The sequence below is a fragment of the Barbus barbus genome (assembly GCF_936440315.1).
Source record: "Barbus barbus genome assembly, chromosome: 24".
NCBI lineage: Eukaryota > Metazoa > Chordata > Actinopteri > Cypriniformes > Cyprinidae > Barbus > Barbus barbus.
Window position 1 is genome coordinate 20,986,396 of NC_136752.1, and position 27,422 is coordinate 21,013,817.

At 38.1% G+C, this 27,422-nt stretch overlaps 2 protein-coding genes across 9 annotated transcripts in view; one reads left to right on the forward strand and one right to left on the reverse strand.

Annotated features, from left to right (window-relative positions):
* Positions 1 to 20,199, reverse strand: part of LOC306843922 (transcriptional protein SWT1-like) — a 31,819-nt gene extending 11,620 nt beyond the window's left edge. For 2 of the 8 annotated variants that reach the window (XR_013781878.1, XM_079375651.1), the window contains exons 1-16: positions 19,548 to 19,671; positions 19,186 to 19,282; positions 18,494 to 18,587; positions 18,208 to 18,269; positions 15,328 to 16,402; positions 13,876 to 13,920; positions 13,670 to 13,799; positions 13,202 to 13,297; positions 12,909 to 13,097; positions 12,058 to 12,151; positions 11,609 to 11,766; positions 11,339 to 11,493; positions 11,057 to 11,195; positions 9,532 to 9,674; positions 9,291 to 9,442; positions 7,546 to 7,689 (exon numbers count right to left, since the gene is read on the reverse strand). Coding sequence is in view for 7 of the 8 variants with exons in the window: in XM_079375651.1 (XP_079231777.1) it covers positions 7,546 to 7,689; positions 9,291 to 9,442; positions 9,532 to 9,674; positions 11,057 to 11,195; positions 11,339 to 11,493; positions 11,609 to 11,766; positions 12,058 to 12,151; positions 12,909 to 13,097; positions 13,202 to 13,297; positions 13,670 to 13,799; positions 13,876 to 13,920; positions 15,328 to 16,402; positions 18,208 to 18,269; positions 18,494 to 18,577 (2,666 nt within the window). In the remaining variant the exon portion in view is untranslated. Of the gene's footprint in view, positions 1 to 7,545; positions 7,690 to 9,290; positions 9,443 to 9,531; positions 9,675 to 11,056; positions 11,196 to 11,338; positions 11,494 to 11,608; positions 11,767 to 12,057; positions 12,152 to 12,908; positions 13,098 to 13,201; positions 13,298 to 13,669; positions 13,800 to 13,875; positions 13,921 to 15,327; positions 16,403 to 18,207; positions 18,270 to 18,493; positions 18,588 to 19,185; positions 19,283 to 19,543 lie in introns of all 8 variants that reach the window. The other 6 variants (XM_079375648.1, XM_079375652.1, XM_079375650.1 and 3 more) reach the window with 4 other exon arrangements.
* On the forward strand, positions 19,760 to 27,126 carry LOC306843495 (TRMT1-like protein; the record flags this gene model as incomplete). Its single annotated transcript, XM_079375021.1, has 16 exons — positions 19,760 to 19,820; positions 20,819 to 20,950; positions 21,056 to 21,118; positions 21,219 to 21,332; positions 21,474 to 21,538; positions 21,639 to 21,795; positions 22,310 to 22,430; positions 22,764 to 22,843; positions 22,988 to 23,231; positions 23,328 to 23,540; positions 23,628 to 23,818; positions 24,020 to 24,098; positions 24,211 to 24,377; positions 24,519 to 24,584; positions 26,591 to 26,720; positions 26,827 to 27,126. The coding sequence occupies 16 exons, from the start codon at positions 19,760 to 19,762 to the stop codon at positions 27,017 to 27,019; spliced, it is 2,076 nt and encodes a 691-aa protein (XP_079231147.1). The 3' UTR covers positions 27,020 to 27,126.
* Between the last annotated feature and the right edge of the window lie 296 nt (positions 27,127 to 27,422).

Below are 27,422 nucleotides of genomic sequence, written 5' to 3' on the forward strand. Positions count from 1 at the left end.
GTCCGCAACTTCAAACGCCACAGCGACATAGAGTGGCTGAAGAGACTCAGTCACGCCGCCCTTTTCCCCGCCACCATCAAGGAGGACCACGTAAACTTACTTCCTCGTTCCAAAAAAGGATGGAGGTTTTCGCCCAGTTCTGGATCTGCGACGTCTCAATGTGTTCCTGAAGCGTCTTCCCTTTCGGATGTTGCGCACAGTTGACATTCTTCGACATTCTGTGATGAAAGGAGACTGGTTTGTGAGTGTAGACTTAAGGGATGCTTACTTCCATGTTCCCATTGCGCTCCACCACAGATAATTCCAAAGATTCAGTTTTCAGGGTCAGGTCTATCAGTTCAGAGTCCTGCCATTCGGGCTATCTCTGGCTCCTCGTGTTTTTACGAGATGCATGAGTGCAGCCCTGTCTCCTCTTTGGTCCAAGAGCATGAGGATTCTGTCCTATTTAGACGATTGGCTTGTCTGCACCCCAACAAGAGTGCATGCTCTACGCGACACCAAGATTGTTCTGGAGCACATACAAAAGCTGGGCCTTACTGTGAACGACACAAAAAGTCTTCTGGTTCCAGAGCAGACCATAACCTTCATAGGAATAACGCTCAATTCTGTCACAATGTCTGCGACAGACAGTATTTTTCAGTTACTGACTCGTTTCCGCATTGGAGCAAGGATACCTTATGGTGTCCTTCTACAACTAATGGGGATGTTGACTGCTGCCACATCTGTGATTCCCTTAGGGTTGCTACACCTCAGCCCTTCAGAGGTGGAACAACAGCCTAGGGCTAAACTCAACGAGACATCGTTATCACATGATTGTTATCACTCCTGCCTGTGTCCGAGCACTGAAACCGGATAACGTTTCTGAGGGCTGGAGTGCCACTAGGGGTGGTGCCTTCTCGTAGAGAAGTGATCACAACCGATGCTTCGCTAACATGGAACCAGAGGGGGATTGGTGGTCACTGGTCAGCAAAGGAGGCCTTAGAACATATCAACATTCTAGAACTGAAGGCAGTGTATCTAGCACTACAACGCTTCCTACCACATCTGTTAGGCCGCCATGTGCTTGTCCGGTCCGACAACACGTCGACAGTCTTTCATTTGAATCACCAGGGTGGCACCAGGTCTTTTGCTTCTTTACAGCTAACTCGCAAGATCCTCGGATGGTCTAAGGGCCGACTGGCTTAATTAAAGGCAATGTATCTCCCAGGATTGGACAATCAAGTGGCAGATGCTCTGTCCAGAGATCTACTGCTTCCGGGTGAATGGAGGCTTCACCTGGATGTGGTGCAGCAAATTTGGCAACAGTTCGGCAGGGCAGAGGTCGATCTATTTTCCTCAGAGTTAACCACGCATTGCCGCTGGTGGTTTGCGAGGACCGAGACATCCAGCCCATTGGGACAGGATGCATTAGCTCACAAGTGGCCAAACTGCCAATTGTACGCGTTCCCTCCTTTTCCACTTCTATGGGAGACCCTACGTCGAATATTTCCTGTCCAAACACTTTTAGTGGCACCTCATTGGCCTACCAGACCATGGTTTCCTCTTCTTCTGAGTCTGTTACAGGGCGAACCGTGGCAGCTTCCCATCAGACGGGACCCCCTTTCTCAGCTTAATGGCCATGTTTGGCGCCCAGATCCAGCTCGTCTTCAGCTTTGGGTTTGGCCAGTGGGTCTACTTCTCAATTAACTGATTGTAAGCGGCAGTAGTGAACACTATTGGTACAGCTTTACGCAGCTCGGTGGAGAATTTTCTCCTCTTGGTGTGGGGATCAAGGATATCCAAATCATTGTACTGTTCCGAAAGTGTTGAGTTTTTTTGCAGCATCTGTTAGATGACAACAAGGCAGCTTCTACTTTAAAGGTTTATGTCATATCTGCTTATCATGCCATATCTGCTTATCATGCCCCGGTTGATGGTGCATCCTTGGGATCTCACAACCTTGTATGTAGTTTTCTGAAGGCAGCGAGACGTTTAAAAACAGTTCGTTCTACTCCCTTTCCTGTTTGGGACTTGCCACTTGTTCTAGAATTTCTTTGCACACCGCAATTTGAACCATTGGATGTTGTGAATATTAAGTGGTTGTCCTTGAAGGTATTAGCCATTGCTTCTGTTAAACGCGTTTGCGAGCTTCACGCCCTGTCAGTGAGTGCACCATGCTTACGCTGGTTACCAGAGGATTCTTGGGTCATTCTTCGGCCTAATCTAGCCTTTCTCCCTAAGGTCTTGTCGCCACAATTTGTGAATCAGTCTATTCATTTGACTGCTTTTCAACCTCCTCTTTCTCCTTCTGATGCAGATGGGGGGGAGGTCTCATCTTCTCTGTCCTGTAAGGGCTTTGAGGTGCTATGTTAAGTATACTGCTCCATTTAGACAGACAGATCAGTTATTTGTCTGTAATGGTGAGGTACGCAAGGGCGCCCCCTTGTTTAGGCAAAGATTGTCACGTTGGATTGTTGAGGTGATAAAGCTAGCATATGGTAATTCCAATCAGCTTTTACCAGTGGGTGTTACTTGTCACTCTACTAGAGCTGTCTCCTCATCTTGGGCTGCCTTACGGGTAGTTTCCTTGGCAGAAGTCTGTGCAGCTGCTACCTGGTCCTCTCCATGTACCTTTGCACGGTTCTACAAGGTAAACGTGGCTGTTTCCCACGATGTGAGTTCTGCAGTCCTTCTGGAAGATCCCTGATGTTTGCAGGTGGGTGACATTCCTCATGACTGTGTTGGTATGTGTCATCCACTAGTGCTTAGCACCGCCTCTGGCAGTCAGGAGGAATGAAACAGAATGCTAGTTACGTATGTAACTGTGGTTCTGTGAATTCCGGATGACCGCCAGAGTTCCTAGTCATTTGGAATGCGCGAGAAAGCATTCCGAGGCTGGGCATCGAGCTGCTGTGGTTTATATCCTCGCATCTCGGTCGATGTCATGACTTTGTTGTTATTTTTTCTCGACCTACCTAGCTGGTGCAGCGATTATCCACTAGTGCTTAGCACCGCCTCTGGCAGTCATCCGGAATTCACAGAACCACAGTTACATACATAACTAGCGTTTTGGTGTTCAAGAAATATTTCTTATCGTTATCACAGTTAAAAACAGTTCTGCTGATTAATATGATGATAAATAAAAAATTCCAAATAACAGCATTTATTTGAAATAGAAAACCTTTGTAACACTGTAAATATCTTTGACCAATTTAATGTGTCCTTGCTGAGTAAAAGTATTTAAAACACTGTAGGATATCAGAAACCAAATGAGACAAATTTAAGATTCGATCAGAACATCGAAACCTGAGGAGCCGAAATTCCACAGAGGCACAAGAAAACAGGACAACGTCATAAATCTGTCCAGATCCTAGCGCCAGCCAGTCTGAAGCAAGCAAAACAACCAACTCTTTCACAAAACAGCTTGCAACATTAAAACATTAAAATTGATAATTCCAACCAGGAAGGAGACTGTCAAATTTGGGGCAAGTAATCAAGACTGATGGTCAAAGAGATGGTCGTCACTTGTAAATCTGTGATAGAAATCACGAGCTACAGGCTCTCTTGGGCAGGTCTTCCCCCACAAAACAAAGACTTAGACTGAAACTCCTTAGGAGACCTTTTAACCTCTCTCTGGTCTCCACAGAACATGTCTCTTGTTCTCCATAGAACTACAAAGAGTTTTTTCATATGCACCTAAAATCATCTTAAAAGGATTTATGAGCAACAAATTTTTTCTATGCAGAACCCCATATTATGTATGTAACCCACACATTAGACTATCATGTTTTAGTCAGATATTATGTATGTCTTTTTAATAACTATTCAACAACTTTAAAGGGTCATATTCATGTTTGGTATGTATGAGTTTGAAAAATCATGCTTTAAACATTTCTTCCATTCAATTCTTTGTCAAATGTATCAATCTTGTTATAGAAATCATATCCAAATTTATATTCTTCAAGAGCGTATACAATTCGGACAATGTGACTGACAAAATGTTGATTTATTGATTGGGTGGAGAAACAAAGCAACACCCCGAGCCAGGACAGTATCTAATTGGTCAAAACAACCATTGGGAGGTGTCAAAAAACTGAGTTTAAAACTCAGGACACCTTCTTCCCACTCCCTTTCTCTTCTTTTTTTTGCTTCAACTTTTGCCACCACTTTTTAGCGCTCTTTGAGCGTGCTCTGGCCTACATGCCTGATTTATCAAATAAAGCCTTGTTTATATTGAAAAGAGAAGTATCTTGTGTTTTGTGCTCAAGTTAATTCTGCCGATTTTGTTACTATGCTATTTGATAGTGTTTTCACTATATTTTGGATTTTAATATCCAATGTAGAGTTAGTGTTATACGGCTCCTTCAGTGAATCGCTGCCACCTCAGTGATCAGCCGTAACACAGTGATTCTGTTCAAATTCCCTATAAAATCATAAATTACTCCCTTTGAGCTTAATTAAACTGTTTCCCTTTAAATGACATATTACGTTTATGTTATAACACCAAACATTTGAACAGTGGTGTATATAGAAAATTAAGTGATTTCTGGGTTATCACTAGAAGCAGAATATCCAATATATAAAATGCTGCATGAAATCAAACCTCATTTAATTTAAGTGTAATAAAATAAAATACAATACAATAATTTATTTTGTTGTTTGTCTTTCACTGGATCATGCCAAACAGACCTTTTTTTCAGTAATTTCTAAGCAAGTCACTACATTATTTTATATTGCTTAATGCAAACTAGAGTATATTTGCATAGACTGTGTTGACAGGTTCACAGTGCAATTTCATTGTAATTTCCACAGAATTCAGAGTGTCACGTAGTAGAAACAGGCACAGTGCCAAAACTCTCCCTGCAGTGTTTCTTCTGTTACGCAGCATTGTGATGGCTCCATGTGCAGTGCGAATACTGCAGTGGTTCCCAAGCTTTTTTTTCATGGGCCCCCCCTACGTACACATATAGTAATCTGAGCCCCCAACCCCCTGTATTATATTTATACACGCCCATATATATATATATATATATATATATATATATATATATATATATATATATATATATATATATACACACACACACACAATAATAATATTATTTTTTGTCTCTTAGAAATGCACATTTGACATTGAGTTGACAGTAGTAGTTTGAGTTAGGATGCAGATGTACATTTATGTTCATTATTAAAATCAGTAACATCTGGTGTAATTATTGTTATCATTTGATTACTTTTTTTTTTTAATTTGACTGTTTGAGTTTTATTAATTACATTCCATTACTCCTTTAATACATTTAATACATTAAATGTATAAATGTATTAAATACACCACATTTTTGCCACAATACCATGGTGCAGTTAATGTTACTACAGTAAATCCATGGTAAACTATGGCCATATGTAGATTGAAAAGCCTTCTGAATGTATCGTTGCACACAGTGTTTTTCTACTGTTTGTCAGCGCTGTTTTATCTGGATTTAAACTAGTTTATATTTGACTGATATCGACTGATACTAGTTTATACCAGTCATTTGTTTTCTTCGCTGAATTCAAGCGCTTCTCACTGGATCTCACAGCGCTGTTTAGTGGTTGCATGATCGGTGAGTAAACATATCTGCTCTAGTCAGCTCGCTCTGCGCTGCGCCACTGTTTGAACCGAGCGGATATGGTCTGTGTAGCGCAGTTCAAATGAGTAGCGCTGTTTTGTTCCACTTTTGCCGCATAAACATTCAATTGAATATTTATCTAACTTGTTTTACAGAGGAAATTATATAAATTATAATTATAATATATAATTATAATTATCGTTTTATCACCCAGCCCTACCTCAAAGTATATCTGCTCCCACGCCCCCACTGTGAACTCTGGTGCCCTCTTTAGGGGGGCACGCCCCCCAGGTTGGGAACCACTGGAATACTGCAACCTGTTAACATGGCCTTTAAAATAAACGTGTGCTGCTTACATGCTACAGACCTACTGACAGAAAATGCAATCATACAAACACATTACACTGAGATATTTCTCTGAATAACCTTCAAAAGATCCAGAGAAAGCTGGAAGATAGAAAGAGAGAAGAGATGGAAAAAACTAGGGGGGACTCCAAAGCATGGACAGCTTGGACTCCAAAGGGAGGGAGAGGGGATGAGGAGGAGGAGAGAAAGAAATTCAAGGAGCGAGACGAATCAGGGAGCAGAAAGAAAAAGCTATTTCAGCAAGAAAGCTTGAATTATGCATGCTCTTCCTCATTCAGGGGCGCAGGAGGACGGAAAAGAATAGTGCTGCGCATTTGTGTGCGTGCTAGCTCTGATGACTCATCTGTCTGCTTTCTGCACATAAAAATGAGTAAAGCTGTAACCATGGAGACAGCACCTAATTTCCCTTCAAATCTTGTCATCCTGCTTGCTCAGAAACACTAAACTGAAAGCAAGGGGAAACTCAAATTCACAACACTGAAATGCATAAGTGTAAAATTATATAGGGTTTATGGGTAAATGGTGACATCACTGTCAGACAGATGACTAATATAGTGGAAAGCCATATGCTTATATCTGATCGTGACTCAGAAGAACACTTAAAAAAAAAAAAAAAAAGTAAAAAAAAAAGTGACTTGACTCTGGCCTTATTCATTAAGTCACACTTCAGTTTGGAATTTCTTTTATTTTGCATCTTCCTCCAAACGCAAACAATATAACCATATTCAGATATAATTTATGTCAAATACTAAAATAAAATGAACAAATTTGTGTGCAAATCAATTTTTATGCACTGATGCATGAGTGTGGCGTCTTGTGTGATAATAAAGGAGCATATAATCAATTAGACGGACAACGCAGCACAAGTTTCACATGACAAATCATTCATTTACATCAAGTGCACGCTTCATTTCCTCTTTCTCTGTTGAACAAAAACCTCATGGTGTTTTTGCATTTAATGCACTGAGACATAATAATTTATTGTGCAAAACAAAAATTCACTTCATGACCTTATTAACTTCTTAGACAACCAGAACTGAGCTGAGAACCCAAAATTGAGATCTTGATACAGGCAACCATATAAGAGTTTAAATGTATTAGAGACCTTATTATTTATTAGTGATTTACATATTTATTAAGAGGCTGTGAATGATACAAGGAAGTTTAATATGCTAGTGAGGCAAGTTATGACTACTATAGCACTGCAACATAAATAGCTGTATCTGTGTAACTACAGCTATGACACACTCCACGGTTTCTGCTCACAAGATGCATAAATCTTAATTTAGAGGAAAAATTGCCATGTCATAGTAAAATCTCTCTGTCTACTGCTATGAGCGGTATATATACACACACAGGATCAGGGGAAGGATTAGAAAATGAGTATGTACTGATGATTATGAGGATAAAGACTGCCCCCCCACCCCACCACGTGCAATACACATACCTCTGTCCTCTACATGCTCAGGTGGCTAAGGACACACACTGAGCAAATTCTGTTTGGAGGCACATGTTTGGAATGGTAATAGATGCTTCTAGGACAGCAGAATTGTATGTGAGTGTGTGTGTGTGTTTATTAGAATGTGTGTACCTCTGAAGAGCCTCCAGTAGCTGTTTCAGTGCAGTGGAGAGCCTTTGTAGGCAGGAGAGGGCTTCCTGAGGTGGGGGTGAGGTAGATCGCTGGCTGGGCTCAGTGGCTCCTGGAGTGTAGTGGAGCGCCGAGAACAAAGCCGAACTTAAGAGAGAAACAAATGGAAATAAACATTAAAACAACACTGTAATGCAGTGAAGTTTCTGTTTTGTTTGCAGTTGATAAAGCCTCAGGAGACAGTGTAAGACCTGATCAGCATTTCTTCTCATTCTTCAAAGTTAATATTTTAGCAAAGGGGGTTTATGAAACAAAACAAACAAAAACAATTTTATATATTTTTTAAAGTAGTCACCAAAGTTAAAAAAAATACAGTAAAGGGTAATATTGTGAAATTTGATTACAATTTAAAATGAAAAATATTTTCTTAAAATGTAATTTATTCCTGTGATGGCAAAGCTGAATATTCAGCAGTCATTACTCCAGTCTTCAGTGTTACACGATGCCTCAGAAATCATTCTGATGTGCTGATTTGGCATGCAAGAAACTTATTATTATTAATGTTGAAAACATTTGAGCTGTGTTATATTTTTGTGGAAACTAGGGGTGGGAATCTTCAGGCACTTCACGATCCGATCCGATCTGATTCCGTTTCTGGGAGTCACGATCCGATTCTAAAACGATTCTTGATCTACATTTTTTCCCCAATTAATTATTCTGCTGTGCAATATATCTTTACTTTACATCTTAACCAAAATTGGAGTTTCTATGCTTTTTGTTTATAGTTGGAATCTCTGTATCAGTACTACCATCTTAAAAGTAGGGTTGTGAATCTTGGTTTCACGATTCAATTCAATTACGATTATCATTATCAACTCAATATCACGATGCGCCACATTCTCAGTTTTCAATATTACTGCACATGGAAACACGTTTTCATATAAATTTTAAATTTTGTGCAAAATCTACTTTTTTTATTATTATATAAGCAGGCTACTTTTTAAAACAATTACTCACATAAAAAAGCGTTCTTTAAGTATCCGAAGTATCTCAGCATTATTGCAGTTTGATTATTACTGATGAGATCATAGACAGTGACAGCTTTAACAGGCTGCATTCAGACTAATGCACAGATCTATTTCGATATATCAGATGTTTTGTCCTGCTCTGAAAACATAACTGGCTGTGTGTATATCAATTTCGTATAAAAGTATTTGAAAATGCAAGTGCATTTAACCGCAGCCGCAATCAAGCTTCAGGACAAACAAACACAAAGCGTCTGTCAGTGCGCGAGTTTCATGCATCTAAAATAGTACCGCATTCCAAATGGTATAAACGAAAGCATATCTAACCCATATCTAAAGTAAAACACGGCGGGTGGAAGCACACACTCTCAAGCAACGTGTCTCAAAGTGCAAATTCTGTGCAATGAAGCCCGCCGCGTCTCTAGCGCGATATGTGGGAAAAAACCCAAGCTCAGAATTGATTCTGAAATATTCAGAATCGATTCAGAATCGTTGAAGAGAGAATCGCGATGCATCGGAGAATCTATTTTTTCTCCCACCCCTAGTGGAAACGGTTGGAAAATTGAAAAATCCATTTGAAAAATCTGGATTTTTTGATGGTTAAAGTTAAAAAGAACAGCATTTATTTAAAAATATAAATATTTTGTATTTTGCAAAACTTACTGAGCACAAACTTTTGAACGGAAATGTATTTGTATCTGTCTTTGTCATTGACTCTCTCACCTAATCTGACACACATTGTTCCAGATGCTCTCAAATAATGCCCAAACATCCTGATGTGATGTCTGAGGAGGCGGAGCTACATCCTCCTCTATCTCTGCCATCAGAGAGTCCTCATTATCAGTGTCATCACCCTCTGCTGGTGCTTTCGGAGACTGTCTCACACACACACACACACACACACACAATTCATGAGTAATTAGAATAAAACAATTATCCACTGTTATATTATAATGAGACTGACCTGTAGTCTTTCCTTTAGCATATGAAGGGTAGAGAGAGCTTGAGCTACACGACCGTTGTACTGAGATCTGCCAGCCAGTGCTGACAGCAGCTCTGCAGCCAATCTCACAGCACTGAGAGCAGATCTGTGTTCTATGGACCGGTCTACAGACAGACACAACACAACATAATATAACAGATAGATAGAACACATGAAGTAATTTAGCACGTGACTATCTGCAATACAGTTCAGACATATTTCTGCCGTGTCATAATATATTCTGTCCATTCTGTCTGTGATTTTTTTATGATCTTCTCAGTTTCTGGAGTCAGGAGGCCCTGATAGCCTGTGGACACTGCTGAAGAAAGGAAGGGAGGAGAGGTTGAAAACAAAGGTGGGTTGTAAACAAAGAAAAAAGTGGGTTGAAAACAAAGGTTCACAAATGTGTCCACAGCTCTAAGTGGGAGAAAGACCCATTTATAAAAGGTCATCGCCTCTTGGACACATACCACTAACGCACTCACATAAAAGAACACACAAAATGAGTGAAGGACACTCCCTCAACTCCATAAAGTCCAGTAAATCACATTTAGGCGAGAACAGGAGGGCCCTGGTACTTTTCCACCCCTCCACTCCTGCACAAACTCCCTTTCTCCCCTCTGTCGAGCTGGGCTCATAGCCAAAGGCAGCAGAGAAGAAAGGCACAGTCATACTCCCACTGCAGTGATTGGCAGAATGAGGTCAAACTCATAACTCCACACACAACGTGAGAATAGTGTGTGTACCAGTGTGGATCAAAACTTAGAGATGTGCATATTCACAAACAAACACCAATGGTGTTTAGTGTTTAATGGGAACCAATTATTTACCCAAAAATTTTAATTCTGTCATCTTTTACTTTGTAGTATTTTTTTCTCTATCATTGGGGACCAGGAGCTGTTCAGTTACCCACATTCTTCAAAATACCCTCTTTTGTGTTTAGCAGAAAAAAGAAACGGTTAGAAGTAAATGATGACAGGATGTTCATTTTTGGGTGAGCTATCCCTTTAAATAATGAGCAACTGAAGAACATACAAACAAAGCCAGTAGGGGGAGCATGTAGAGCAGCCTTTAAATCTATGCATTTTTGTCCTTTCTTACATAAAGATCATGAGGAAACAAACTGGACAGAATAGAATAGAATAGCATAGAATAGAATAGAATTATAATGCTGTATTCACATTATGTTGGAATTACTGTAAGAACCATTTATTTGAAACAGAAATATTTTGTAACATTATAAATGCCTTTAGTCACATTACTGCATCCTTGCGGATTAATTTTTTTTACTGACCCCAAACATTTTAACAGTAGTGTAACAGAACAGAATTGTTGAATAAAATAAAAATAAAAATCTAAAATGGGACAGAACAGAATTCTAAAACAACATAATTCTATAATTAGAATATAATTATAGCACATAATTGGGATTCTAATTTAGAGAATAATAAAATTTAAATTTATTATAGTTACAGAGTATCGGACTAAAGTAGTGAGACACACACACCTGAACAGAGACAGTCACTCAGCATCTCCACACAGCTGAGCAGGCTCCTCTTAATAATGCTTCCGAACACAGCTATCCAGTGCTTCTTAAAACACTTGAGCAGCCCCTCCAGATTCCACGGAGGCTTCACGTACACTATCTGCATACACAAATAGATAAGGTCAAAGAGAACGGGACTACAGAGAATCTGAGCCCTGAATCACACTTAAGATGTGACTAATACATTTAGATAAATGAGGAGCAGCTCTTAATATAAACTTCATAAAAAATTAAAAGTGGTACCTCAGTCCACAGTTCTCCATAAGCCGCCTTCATCTCTTCCTCCAGCACCACTGATAGTGCCCCCTGGAGGCAGGACTCCAACAGAGACACACACTCGCTCAACTGTTGTTCCTCCGCTGCATCACTGCATTTATTCTTTTGTGATCCTTTCTCCTCTGCTTCGTTCACACAGGGAGGGGGCAACAAAATGACTTTACATTCAAGCCTTTGTAACTAAAGAATTTAAAAAAACGCTACTAATGAAGCAAAAACTGTGAGACAGTAGCGGACCTTTCTCTACAGGTTCAGCTGGGGGTGGCACAGCGGGTTGAGCATGAATGTACTTTAAAATTGTAGGTCTGGTTCGCTCCACTTCTTTCACCAAGTCTGCCTTACTTAAGGCCTTCACCCCACTGAGCAGAGCCTTGCTGCACAAGTTCTTATCATCGCTACAAAAAGGAAATCACAGAGAGAGAGAGAGAGAGAGAGAGAGAGAAGATATATTTGAGCAGAAGGAAGTCATGTCCTCTACCTTCAATACGAACATTCTTCAGGGTGACACTAATGGCTAAAATATAATCATTAAATCACATAATCTTCATTCATAAAGCAAACACATGGCCACCTTGCATTTCATTAACTATGTCAAATGACAAGGCAGATCAAACAAATGGGAATGTCCTTTAATGTCATGCAGACATGCCTAGAGGTAAAACAGATGTATGAGAATTTTTACTCACGTGCAAAGAACTAGTGCTCCCTCTGGGTACAGAGCCTGGTACTGCAGACAACACTCCAGCACTCTGTCATCATTATTCAGGACACCAGGCCCACCTGAAGGAGAGAAAAACAAAGAGACAAAGGCTGAACCCATATAATCCATATTATGCACAGTACTTTGGCAGATTAGAAGTGGTGCAACTATGTCAAAGGTTTCTGGGTGGCATAATGTTTCCCGTGGATTTTTTTAAGTATGCATGAATGCTTTTAGAGTTAGTATTGACAATAATCCCCTGCACTATCGAACAGCTTGAGTTTCAGCATTTTTAATGTACATGACTATATGACAAAGTGGTTTTTGGTATCACAATGAAATTATCACAAAACACTTTTTAACAATACACATGCAATCTTCTAATTTAATATTTAATTATTTTAAAATATTTAAACCAGAGCATCCAAATATTACATGTCAGCGCACCATAATGCAGTGCTATTTTATATCTTTTATGTACCTTTATAGTATTTATTAATATTTTTTATTTGGCTTGTATTTTTATATTTTCAGCTGTCAAGTTTAAGATTTTACATTTACTATTTATACTTTATTGACTTTAATTCAATGAACAAAAGTGAATAATGCAGCTGAGTGGTAATGTCTTTAATTACACAAATTTTCAAAGTTTTAAATTATAGAATTAATTAGCTTGAACTTTAAATCTTATTAAATTAATGGAAATGCCCCTGTAGTTGTATTTTTATTGCCCCTTGACAAAGTGCGCTTCTTTTTACATTTCTTGAAAAATAGATACACAGTACAGGGACATCACGAATGCAATTAATGCTGCATATCAGCATATGAATCACTTACCAACAGCTTGAGAGGCCTGCTGCATTGACTGGCCCACAAGTCTTGGCTCCTGATTTTTTAGGCAGCTGTAAATGTAGTGGACAGCTGGCCTGGCTTTGTATTCCACTTTGCTAGAGAGTTTACCACTCTTTAGATAGTCCAACTCCTGCAGCACCACCCATGGGATCAGCAAAGTGGGGAACCCCAGCCCTGTGATGAGGATGTTCCGAGTGAAATGCTGCATCCACATAATTCTTCAAATGTTTTAAAGTTAAAAGCTAGTGACTTAAAATCTCTCTTTTTTTTTTTCTTACCACCGAGACCATGTGACCTAATCTTCTTCACAAACTCCAGGTGGCTGAGCAGCACATTGGTATCCAGAACAATAAGCAGGGCCTGTTTATGTTGATCTTCAGAGTTAAATGCACAAAGATACAATAAAGCACAATTATGCATCATGATTCAAATAAAAGAATCATTACAACAAGGTGCATACTGTTGGACGTTACTAACTTAAGGCCCATACACCAAGGATTATAACGATAACAATAAAGATATAATTTTAAATAGTTCTAAATATAAATAAATGGCACAGTGCAGACCACAACTACAATGATAACGGCACTGATGATATTGTTGGAATAACTTTCGCAAAAATTTTTTCCAGCTGATCCGTTCAAACACTGACAGATTTATCTTTATAGTTATCGTTCTTGGAATGAACGGGCCTTTAGCTATGCCAGTAACAAGTTATTAAAAAAATTATTTATAGGTGGCTTTACTTAGCATTGTGCCGGCACCCTCTTCTGGAGGGTCAATGTCCATGCAGGTGAGCTCTCCACAGTTCTCTATCAAGTTCACCTCCAGTCGCCTCTCAGAGCGTGCCAGATGAAGCTCCTCCACCAGCTCCATCTAAACAATGAACCAAACAGAATGAGAAACACAAATCCACAAGATTTCATTCGAAAATCAGAGGCAAGTTGTTAACCTCGTGGTCGCAGTCAAGGGTCCCTGCAGCCTCCTGGAGAGTTCCCTGAAATCATATATAGGTATGTTAGAGATATGTTACAATCCAGCATCATTAATAACGTTCAAATTCAGTCGTTTTCTCTTAAATACAATCTAAAATTGACCATATTCTCTTTTTTGTTGTCTTCAATACCTTGAGGACTATCGGATAATGTTAAACGGTACCCAAATAGCCTTATAGCCACTGTTTTAGTGAGCTCTCATACAGACCTGACTGCATTCTGCTATAAAACTGTGGTGAAAATTTTTCATGGAGAATTAAATGTTTTACTTGAAAAGAGTGCTAATGAACGTTTGTAAAGAATATGGAAATATTTCTTATGTTGCAATCTGAAATGTTGAAATGTACTGTGCAGCCAAAGAGGGAAATGGAATAAGTGTATGCTACAACTAATTTGTCTTATGATTCTGTCTAGATAGAAAGTAACTAATGATAGAGATGTTTTGAAGAAAATTGAGTGCAAACAATCAAATTGAAGAAAATATGTAAACCTTACTATTTCTATGCATTTCTTAAAATATAAATATATGTATAACTGCTTGGTTGTTGCGTCTGAAGTGACTCCTGGCCGGCAGGCTCAAAATCCATCCAACAACCAAAAGCGTATGACCAAGTCCCTACCCTACATTTTTTTCCGATGATCTGTTATTCTCAGCTGTACATCACAATACAGAAGAAAAGGTCTGTCACAGCTTTTACTTTTCCAGTGCATAGCCGTTTTTTTTTTCTTTTCACAAAACAATTTTTTTGCAATTCATTTAATTCCAGATGACGTCTCGCCCTAAATTATTTCATCAAGTGTCCTGTTTTACTTGGCAATACACCACAATACTTAAATATTCTAATTCAATTTGATCTATCTGCATATTTATTCTCTATCTGCTAGCTTTTCTTGAAAAACTAACACTAGCTTTCTTTTTTCTATTCTATTTACTTGTTTCTTAAAAAAATTTATAAAAAAAATCTAGGTTTCTTTTTTTATCTATATTTTATCTACTCGTTTTCTTTAATAAATAAATAAATTAATACATTTAAAAAACTTGCTATGTGTACTGCGTTAGGCTAACAGAGACTTGTCATAACACTTGCATGTTGTTGCTCTTTTGTTGGTTTTGATTGCTTCTATTGTCCTCATTTGTAAGTCGCTTTGGATAAAAGCGTCTGCTAAATGATTAAATGTAAATGTAAATATGCGGGGGATTTCACAGTGACTATAAAGACAAGCACAACAGAATGATTTTTGTCTAGTGACTGCACAACAGCTCGCATGCAGGTGTTTTAAAATCACCACTGAAAAACGGGACCAATAAATTTACAAATCAGCAAACAGCAGCGTTAGCCATCACACCTTAAGAGAAACATCTTGTACCACTGATTCAGATGAAGTTGGTCCAAACGCAAGACACTTACATGTTGTACCTTGCAGGAAGTATTGCTTGGTGTTGTGACCGCTCTTGTTTTGTCAGTGTGTGTCTGCTGGACTTTCTGGACTGGTCTGCTGTGAGATCTAGATGAAATATGCGACGAGATAAGAGAAGAGGGTTTATGAGAGGTTTGAGCAGAAACCTCTTGAAGCCTCTGTCCTTGCTGCTGTGAGATGAGAAATTTGTGTTTAGATGGAGTAGAATCAGGGAAAGAAGGCTGAGCGGTACTTTGAGTCCTGCTATCTGAAGACTTCACATTACACACATCCGTGTTTGTCCAAGCTTTAACAGCAGTGACCTTCTTTAGGATCTTGAAACTGACATTTGCTGTGGGACCACCAAGGGACGGCCTTTTTTCTCCTAAGACCACACCAGGGACATTACCCAACTGTACATGGTCTTGCTTTTTGGGTGAAATATCTTCTTGTAATTTCAGTTTAGATCCTACGTGTTTCACTACTGGCAAAGCTTCTTTGGAGTTGCCTTGAGAACTCTGTGCACCAACATTATGTTCAATCTTCTTAGACCTCCTGGCCACCAACGTCTTCTTCGTTCCCTTTTGAACTTCAGAATGAGATTCTGCATGTGCAGCACTGGTCGTGTTTTTGATGTCTGTTCGCTTGGGTTCAGCATGAAGCTCTGGTGGCAACGGCCTTTTCATGAGTTTCCTCCTTTTCTCTTGTGCTTTCTCAGGGGAACAATCACCCTTTGCAGGTGTCCACCTGGAATACTCTGCTGTGGATCTCCTTGATACCAGCTCCAGTCTCTTTTTCTCCAACTCTTTTGAAGAAGGCTGATTTGTTGCAGCATGCCTGCTGGAGCTTCTCCCTGAGATATGGGCACTTGCTTTTTCATGCTTCCCTTTATGATTCACTTGCTCCTTCTCATGAATGACAGATGACTTGAAAACTGGCTTGGAATACTCTGTTGTTTGGCTTTCTCGGGATCTTTCTTCCCTGCTCTTGCTGTCTCTAACTTTTGCTTTCTTGAATCCTCCTTCAAATCCTCTTGTTGATGTTGGGTCAGTGGCCCTCCTCTCTTTAGCTCTGTCTTTGTCAGAACTGCAAATCATTAGAAGAAAAAGTCAGTGTCAGAAAGTTTTATTGAATAGATAACTCTCTCGATAACTCTGGTGAGAAAACGGTGGTTGAGGAAATAAAAAATAAAAGAGTGATATGGTTTACTTTACTTATTTACTTTATTTTAGGTTCTTACATTTTTTACACTGATCGTTTTTAACTTGTGCATTGCATTATTATTATAATATTGCATTATGATGCATTATGCTGAAGCAGGCCAGGAAGCTCTAACCACAATAAAGCTAACTTGTGACCTTCTTTAATAAGTGCTGATAGTATAACACCTGTAAGCAAGACATGCATCTGATGAACTTAAGAACAAGAACATCTACTAGGTGCACTTGGAAGTGCTACACAATTGTTTGCTATCGCGTTTTTTATATTTATAACTTTAAAATATGATGGTACGATGGCACAATTAAAAGTTCGGTTGCAAATATGACATTGACTTTTATAAAACGGTTCAATAAACAACTATGTTAATATAAAGTGACTTACATTTTAGATATAATGACCGTTTTTGCTCTATTTCGCCAACGAGAAGAGTTCCAAACAAATATACTGCAGAACTTGGACATCTTTTAGCAAGAGGCTATTGTTTCGTCGCCGAATGGTGCAGCGGTTTTGAACGAATCGAGTGAGTCAGTGGTTCAAATGGTCTTTTTCATACAGTCACTTGAATGAATCAGCCGTTTCAACGAATTACTGAATATTCACTCATTAAGACAGTCACTTGCTGTCATCTACTGGCGATTTAGTTTTATATTACTTTATAAGTATCATTGCATTTTTCCAGTATTTCCTATTTGTGACCCTGGACCACAAAACCAGTCTTAAGTCGCTGGGGTATATTATAGCAAATAGACAAAAATATATTGTAGGTGTCAAAATTATTGATTTTTCTTTTATGCCAAAAATCATTAGGATATTAAGTAAAGATAATGTTCCAAGAAGATATTTTGTAAATTTCCTACTGTAAATATATCAAAACTTAATTTTTGATTAGTAATATGCTTTGCTAAGAATTTCATTTGGACAACTTTAAAGGCGATTTTCTCAATATTTAGATTTTTCTTCTGCACCCTCAAATTCCAGATTTTCAAATAGTCTCAGCCAAATATTATCCTATCCTAACAAACCATACATCAATGAAAAGCTTATTTATTCAGCTTTCAGATGATGTATAAATCTCAATTTCGATATATTGACCCTTATGACTGGTTTTGTGGTCCAGGGTCACATTTGTATATTCAGAAACTTTGATTTAAAATATTATTCTCATAACGTTATTTAGGCAGCTGTAATTTTGCAATGTAAATGCATTCATGATACTTCTGAGCTTCTGTATAAATGCATCTAAATACCACTTCAGATGCAGCTTCTGTGTTTCCTCTGCAGTGGAAAGATGAATTTTGTTGACAATGATTTCATATGATTGGTAACAGCCCTATAGTGTCTTATTATTCTAATTGTTTTTATTGAGAATTTGTGAATTGGACATGAAAGATGATGCACAGATTTAATAAGAAACAAAACAGACCTTTATTAAAGAAAACTGATTTAAGTACGAGCTCATAGATCACTGGTGAGAATATTGCTTCACAATAAATTACATTTACACAACAAATAAATAAATAGATCCAAGTAATGTTTTCACTTGGACAAGTGAATGACTGATGCATATGACAAGGGCTTAATCGAGCCCAGACTTTTAAAGTAAATAAAAAAAATCTCAGACAGTAAAGGTGACACAATGTCAGTTGTATACTTTGCGCCCTGAGACCCACCTTACATGCCGAAGATGTTTGTGTTTCCTTTTTGGGCTGCTGAATATCTTTGCATCACTCTCCTATGACCGAAAAACAATAATTATTTTTTACCAAATGCTTTTATCCAATGTGATTTACATACAAACAAGAATTAATGTTAATAATTAAATACTAATACAAATGAGAATGATCATGTCAAACTGATTGATAAAGCAAAAAACAGACAAAAAAATAGTTGAGCATAAATCATATGCTAGGAATAACTAGATTCAAATCTACACTGATTTCGTTGCAGATGTCTCACCTTCTTCTCACTGTCACGACAATAGTTTGATGAGATTCTTTCCTCCTTTTTGTGTTTCTTCTTCTTTGATTTCTTGCTTGACATCCTCAGAACCCTTTGACAGAACATAATATTTTTCAGTCTTAAATAATTTAATTCAAAAATAAAAAATACAGTGTATAATGTAAGAAATCCAAATGCTCGTTGTTACTTATAAAGGGAGCAGTAAAACTGTAGTGCTGAATGGCATTTACAACATATTACTTATAAATTATTTTAAAAAAAAAGTTTTCATTAATTGAAATAAAGCTGAAACAAAATATAAATATAAAAAAATAAAATTGGCATCTAAGTTAAGTTACTAAAACTGAAAAAAAACTAAATAGAAATAATAAAAATCAAAAACCAATAAAAACACATAACAACTTTACTAAAACATAAATAAAAATTAATTAATAATATTTACAAATTCCAGTATATAAAATAGCATATAGAAATGCTAAAATAACATTAAAAAGCAGAAATTTAAAGGTGACATTTGGGTAGATTTTTCATTAATCAAAACTTTTTTGCATAACACAAACTAATAGAAAAAAATATAAAAAGATAAGGAGTTCTAGGTTTGTATTTTAAAATTTACATATAGATTTTTGCTACAATGATATCAGTAATAACTTTATTTACATAGTAGTTTTCATACAAAAATGCAGTACCTTAGAGTGTCCTTCTAGTTAGAACAAAGTACAAGGAAAACTGTTTTTCTCCCAAGAGCTGCATATCAGCAAATCCCAGCCAGAAATCCAGTTCATCCTTGAGGAACAGATAACACCAATAACTGAACTGAAACACCACCACAATTATATCTCGTCAGTGAATGTGTAGGAACTTATGAATATGTGACATCTTAGGTCACACTGAAATACACTTGTGACAATAATGTCAACCGATTATTTACAATACAACACATTTGCCCTGACCTTCCAAACTGTTTACCAATTTGAAACGGAGGGAATTCAAGACTACTAACGTTACAAGTTTTTATTTTCTGCAGCTTCAGTGTAAGATATTTACCTACCACAAGCAGGAGGAATGCTGTTAAATACGACGCTAAATAACAAAGAGAAGAAAATTCTGAAGCAATGAGAGCTGTTCACTTCTACACTTCCATTGCATTCGGCTGGTTGAATTCACTTCCGCTCTCTTTAGTTTCGTAGTTTGAGAGAAAACGATTGGTGCGCGCCCACAACGCTCAATGCGTACGGATTCTACGTACGCTATTTTGGGGAAATGGCGGAGCTCAGGGAAGAGGACGCTGAGCAACTTCACCAGGAGGACGCCAATATAAAAGGCAAAATAATTCGAAATAATAATGATAAAATAATTTCGACGTCTTTAGTAGGTTCCTTAAATAACACTCCGCATTTAGGAATTTTGTATTTTTATGCAATTTATTCTTAATACGACTTCAAAACTGCTTAAGTAGATATAGGCCTCCTTACGGAGCTCCACCATAGGACCTAGGTTTAAATAATGTAAATGTTCAAAACGTCTCCGTATCTCAGCGCATATTGACAAAGAACTGACATTTAGATAGATTACAAACACTAAATAAATCGATGCATTTTCTGAGATGAACAATAAACTGTAAATAACAGTATTGTGTATGTAGCAGTGGTCTTGTCGCGGAGCTCCGCACCAGGGCCGTTCTGCTTGGAAACATCAGCCTCGGAAAGCGGGATTGGTTAATCCATGGAGATGTGCTTTAACTAACATACGAGGGCGCTCCAGTATAATTGTTGCATTTTCATATTTTTTTTTCACTGCAATGTCACTGAAGTTATCCCATTTCTTAAAAGTCGAAATTTGAAAAAATCGACTTTTTATGTCAACATTTAGATTTTTTTTATCTAAAAAGTATGGCTTTGTACCTTACAACATTGTATGTAATAATTATGATTTACTGTCATATATTTATATATGACCAAATCTAACCATTCCACATCGTTCACACAATAAATTATTATTTCACTGCCTGTTTAAAATATCATAGTTTTTAATATGTTGTATTTTTAAGATGGGTTTTCTTATTTTAACGAGTCTTGAGTCATTTAAAAAATAAGATGTGATACCAAGGCCATTTTAATGTGGCTTTCATAAAACAGAAAGAAGTTGGAATCTGTTCGTTTTAATAAAAAAAAAATTTAAAATAACTTTGGGACATGAAAGTATCCAAATTCTTTCTATCTTTATTTTTTTAATGGATTAAATATTTCTAATGCAAAATGAAAACTGGTTTGTCTCAACGATTATTTTTTCTGAAATGTGGATTGCTGTTTGCCTTAACAGATACTGAGAGTGATACTAATAAAATGCTTGCAGAATCTGAGGCATGTGAGCAAATGCCTATTCATGAAGCCTCAACTAATCCAGTGAAATTGGAGGACAAAACTGGACAAACATCCTCCACTGTTGCGTCAGGTAAAATATTCAACAGTATTGACACCCTATGAAACTTCTTACACTCTCCAGGCATAATGTCCCTGAGCATGGTTAAATCATTGAAACTGTCTATCTCTGTTTCAGAGAGACATGTGTCTATCCAAACTACACTGGAAGGGCTCGAAGGGCTTGTGTATTTAAATGGAGGTACAGAAACCAGAGTATCTGTTTATTCTGTGTGTTTATTAAAACCACCAGCAGACCACTTGGATCGGAAGCTAACAAATATGTTCACTGATTTCAACAGCTGGGAGGAAGTCTTGTCCATTGTGTCCAGAAGAGAAATTCAAGGCCTGTTACAGTCATAAGCTCAGACGGCATCTGCAGAACCTGCACTGGAAAGTTTATGTAGAATTTGAAGGTATATAGTTTTTAGGTTCCCTTTGGCGCCTCTGTAATTGTCTTTTTCAACAAACATTTTAAAGCTGGTGCCTCAGGTGTCAGCTAATACTCGTGTGAAAATTTTGTCTTGGGAAAGTTAACTTTGTTTCCCCTCTTACAGGCCAAAGGATGTGCATCTGTCATCTACCTTGCAGACAACTCAAATCCAGTCTAGGCTCTGACCAGGTATGATCAGGGTTGTGAAGTTTTTCTTCATATGCATATTAATCAGGAAATAGATCCTCTGGAATGGATCTATTAATGTATGTTTTTATCTCATCTCCAGGCTCAAGGCAGACTAGTGGCTCACTACCACTGTGTGGTTTGCTCTGTCACTATTGCTCGCAAGACAGACATGATCAGTCATCTCAAACGCCACATCAACAAGGGTGAGACAGAAGCCAGCTATTCAGGCAGCTCGGATGTCCCCTTTGAAGACCCTGGTGAGCCTTTACTTTGTTGATGTTGACAAGAGTGACATCTTTTAAAGTGAAGATGCTTCCTCATTTGATGTGCTTTACTGACATGAAAGATAATTGTGCATTTGTGCTGACAGCGCAGCAGAGAGTGAGACAATTGCCATTAAAAGAGAACCGCCTGAACTAGATGCCAGTTTGTTCATGTGGAATAATGTAGATGTTGGAATTGTTTTTGTATAGTTTCATTCAAGTTTTTTTTTGCGGTGTCTTTTTTTCTTGTAATTTAAACCCTGTGCATTCAAGTCAAATCTAACCTAAATCATAAGGGACATACAAAATCGCAGGATGAATGTCTTCAGGAGTAACATATTGTAGAAGATTGCCTTGTTCATGATTAGGCCTTTGGTTTGCAGTTTTAAATCTCAGAGGAGGCATCTGTAACAATAGAACACTTTTATTCGTTACAATGTGGACATATGCATTTAGCTGCAATAACTGGAAATAATTTGTCCATTTTGATTTTCAACATCTTTCTCAGTCCCAGGTGGACAGGCCTATGAGATCATGAAAGAGTTGGGCACCAATGTCCAGCTCCTGCCCAACCACACTACTCCCCAGAAGACAGACACTTACTTCAGCCGCAAGATGAAGACAAACAGGTTTGAGAATTGTGTTATTTTATTCTGCAAAATTACTCATTATCAGATTGTCCAATGTGTACATTGTCCCACCATAATTTTATATTTATTTGTTGCTTAGCAGCTTAAATGTAACTTTGGTTGAAGGTTGCTTAATATTTAATATTTTAATGATAATAATGATTTAATACATATTTTTATATTTTATCAGTTAAATAATATTTAATATAGTATTTTTTTCATACTAATATACAATTTAGAAACAAAAATGAGAAAATAATTGAAAATTGTGAGTCATAGACATCCTGTTGAAAAACCTATACTTAAGTCTCTATTTCTATGTAACTGTTGTAGGCAGCTGGTGTTCTGCTCTCTCGCCGTTCTTGCTGAGGAGAGGAATCCACTCGAATGTCTTGATGCCTTTGGAGCCACTGGTAGGGAATCTACTGTACAAAAAGACAAGTTAATAGCACTTAATGATAATATCAATGCTCAGGTTTTGCTCTAAATTGTTTAATAGAAATTAAAGTATAACAAAGCATATTGATATTTGCATAACATATTGATCCCTTTTGTAGGCATCATGGGTTTGCAGTGGGCAAAGCATCTGCGTAACTCTGTAAAGGTTACTATAAATGACATAAACGAAGCTTGTGTTAAGATGATTAAGGAGAATTGTCACCTGAACCACATCCGAGTAGAGGGGAATCGTATGGGACGGCAGCTAGACGGAGCGGGAGACGCAGACTCTACCATTGCTTCAGTAGAGGTGGTGAAGATGGACGCCAATGTCATCATGCACCTGAGACCCTTTGACTACATGTGAGTAAGAGACTGAAAAATAATGACTAAAAACATTGTACCTATGATTATTTATTGCAAATATCAAATCTCACCACATTCTTGTCTTTAAATCAGACACCTCGACCCATTTGGAACGGCTGTGAACTATCTGGATGCAGCTTTTCGCAATGTTCGGAACTTGGGCATAGTCTCAGTGACGTCAACAGACACTGGTTCGCTTTACTCCAAATCCCTGAATGTGACGATTCGACATTACGGCTGCCAGATTGTCCGAACCGAGTATTACAGGGAACTCGCTGCACGTATGGTATTGGCATCTGTGGCCAGGTGGGCACTTCCTCAAATTAACTCCAAATATAAAATGTATTTTATTTGACAGTTTGCGAAGTGTCTTGTTAATGCATGTACTTGCAGGGCAGCCGCACGCTGCAACAAAGGGATTGAGGTGCTGTTGGCCGTGGCTCTTGAACACTGTGTCCTCGTGGTGGTGCGAGTTCTCAGAGGGCCCACCCAGGCAGATGAGTCGGCTAAGAAACTGCGGCAGCTGTTGCACTGCCAGTGGTGTGAAGAAAGAGTGTTCCTCAGACAAGGAAGCATGGTGGAAGGTGACAAGGCATTTGGACAAACAAATAGCAGCATCCTGGTAGACTTCCTGTAGCCCAAACTGTTGAGCCAGTAATGGCGAGGTCATGGGTTTGATTCCCAAGGAATGCTTGAACTGATCAAATGTAAAGTTGCCAAATGCATAATGCAGATAGAAGTAGTCGAAGCATAAATAATCACATTTCTACTTATGGTATTAACAGAAAACCTGTACAGACAGCTGCCTTGCCAGTGCCATGGGAGTATGCCAGGAAAAACTGCAGTAGAGCTTGGACCACTTTGGTGAGATGATGTCATTTGTAGGTAAAAACACTTGATGATGCATAATTCCTTCATTGATGGCTCTTAAATTTTCTTATTTTTTCCCCTTTGTTTTTGTTGCTTTAACCATCAGGGTTGGTCCTTTGTTTAACACTGGATTTCTGAGGCGGATGTTGGTGGCGGCAGTGCAGCACAATATGGAAGACATCCAGCCTCTGGTGAAGACTCTCATCTGTGAAGCTGACTGCACCACTCTCAAGCCTTTCCCTGTCCCAGGATATTCTGCCCTCTCCAACCAAGGTGTGTTTGGGTGTGCAAGTCACTTAATTAGTAATGTTCATTTGTGATTCAGTACAACTAGAGACACTGAATCAGCTTTTTGAGCAATGGGGCTTCGACTTGATTTTTATTTTAGTAATTTTGATGCATTTTTGTTTTTAGTGGAGTGTGGTGTGGTCATAAAAACTTTACAGAAGGTTGAGGAGGCAGATACTTCTGACCAAGCAGGTATTTGTTGCTTTATCAATTGCTGCTGTTCTCCTCCCTACTCTTCGGGATTTAATTGTTCCTATTTATCTCAGATTAAAGGGATATTTAAAAAATTATCTGTCATCATTTACTCACCCTCATGTCGTTCCAAACCCATAAGCTTTATGATAATCTTTGAAACATTTCAAGTCCATTACACCATTCAAAGCATCAAAATATTTTAAATTTAGTCTTTAACACTGATCAGCGTACATATATAGCTCCAAGGCATAAACGAACTAAGCGGCTGCTTAGGGCCCCCGTGGCTACAGGGGACCCCAAGAGTACATGAAATGACAGCTTGATTTTTATATATATATATATATATATATATATATATATATATATATGTCAGTGCATTTTTGTATTGTCACCATTATGCAATGTTAAATAATTAGATAATCTGTATCATCTTATTATTTCCTTAGCGATACGTCATGTAGGCACAATAGCGCTGTATGACAGATGTATCGCTTTTAATAAATTTTTCCTTTTTTATTTAAAATATCCATAAACTTGTTAATTATATCATAAATTATATGATATAACCTATTCTGATTGTCAAATATGTGTAAATTAATTTTAAACAACCTTAATGACCATGTTGATCTAGGCTAATAATGTGTGCTGGACGCTGTTGTGTGGATCTGTTGATTTACACCTCATTGAATTAATTAATTTATCTTGAAATACATGAAAGTAAGTGGCCAGTGAACTGGGAGGAAAAACAGTGTAAACTACCTACACAATGTGTATTTGATAGGAATAAAACACGTCAAATTTGAATTGAAAGGATTATTGCCACTTTCCATAGAAATCGGTGTGTATTTTACAAACTATAAATGTTTTTGTTTGCTAGTACTTAATTAAAATTTAAATGTCTGAGACCTAAAATAAACTTTATGTGGTTGAAAACACTGAACAGTTGTGATATTAAGCACTGAGCGCGTCTTTCTCTGGCTCAGCGCCAGCCAAGGCACGGCATCAAAGGGTTAAAATCGATTATAATACAGCATTTTACTTAGTTTTAAATGAAAGTTTTTGTCTTCTGTGTAAAACTTTCCTGGGTATATATTTTAGTAATAAAAAAAGTTTCTGTTTCATAAACTTGGTACTGATAATAACAGCTTAACATTATTTACATTAGCCTGGGTAGGCTAATGGGGTCTTTGCTATATTCCAATATCATTATGCCTCAATTAGCTTGTTATAGATTAAGAGTTGTTGTTTTAAGTGTACAGATGGCTAGCTGCTGTGTTTAATAATGCATGTTGTTAAAATAACATTCTGTTCTGTAAATGTATTATCTGCCGGTTTATTTAGCTACTTTTCAGTACACCACTTTAAGTATACCACTTAGTACTCTAACCCCCGGTTTCACAGACAAGGCTTAGTCCTAGACTAAAACGTAAATCTGAGCCGTTTCAACTGAAAGAAACTTGCACTGACTGATCTCAACTGATCTCATGTCAGTGCCTTTGTTTTGTCTTATGATGCACAGCAGTAATGCTTGTTTCTAAGGCATGTTTATCAAAAATTACTTAAATGTCCTAATTAAACTATGGCCTAATCCTGTTTTAGGCTAAGGCCTGTCTATGAAACCGGGCCTAAGACTTCGAATGCTGCAAATTAACACCTGACTACTCTTTGAGGGTTTGCTACTGTTAAAATTAAAAATAAAAGAAGGGTACAAACATGCCAGAAAGACATTGGTATGATGCAAGCAACACAGCTACAGCAAATAAAATTAATAATTAGTGTGTTAGATTTATAGTGTGTGAATAATCAAGCATTGACAATAATCAGTTGTATTGGCAGCAACTGCTTAAGGCCCCATAAAGGTTTGGGCCGGCCCTAATAGAGCTCATCAAACATGGTAAATCTAAGATCAAACATGATTGGGTGGGGTTTGTGGTGACATAAAAGTTTAAATGGATAGATTGTATAAAAAGTATGGTGAATCTTCTTTTACTTTTTGTATTCAGGGAAAAGAAAAACCAAAGGGGAGGACTCTGGGAATGTGCTGAAGAAAATCAAAGCTGATACATCTTTAGAGCATCCAGCATTCTACTACAGCATCCATCGGCACAGCATCCGTGGCATGAACATGCCCAAGTTAGTCAGCACGAACCTGTCTATACACTGTCATATACTGATGTACAATAATACAAGTGTCATAATGCAAGCAGAATGCTGACATTACTCTCTGCTCTTCATTCAGACTGAATAAGTTCCTGCAGTATCTCACAGAGGCCGGGTTCAGAGTGAGCCGCACACACTTTGACCCAACAGGCGTGCGGACTGACGCTACCCTGTCACAGTTTAAAGAAGTGCTCACGAAATACAGCGTGCCTACATACTCGTCCGCCCCTCAGAGCAGCTCTGTCGGCTCGGACCAACGTCAAACTCTCTGATTTCACACATTCATTGGATTGGATTGGATTCAATTTATTGTCATTGCACATGTAGGTACAAGGCAACGAAATGCAATGAAGAGGAAGAAATACAGCATAACATGAGGAAAGAGAGGAGAAAAAAAAATTGTCCTCACACTACGTTCCTGAACGAGAGTGCAGTGTGAGAACAGACAAAAAACCTCGGCATGGAGCACAGTCAACACAGGAACATAACTTGCATAGTAATCCTAGTTCAGACGAAACAGCCATCCGGCCAGCAGCCATTCAGCGCAAACACACGGACCCGTTATCACCTGACAGGATGAAGCGACAAAGGCGGTTCATGAAACCAAACCTGCATTTTGATATTGCCCATGTGGACATGCATTTGAGAGCTTGGACTGCACAAATGTCTGATTTT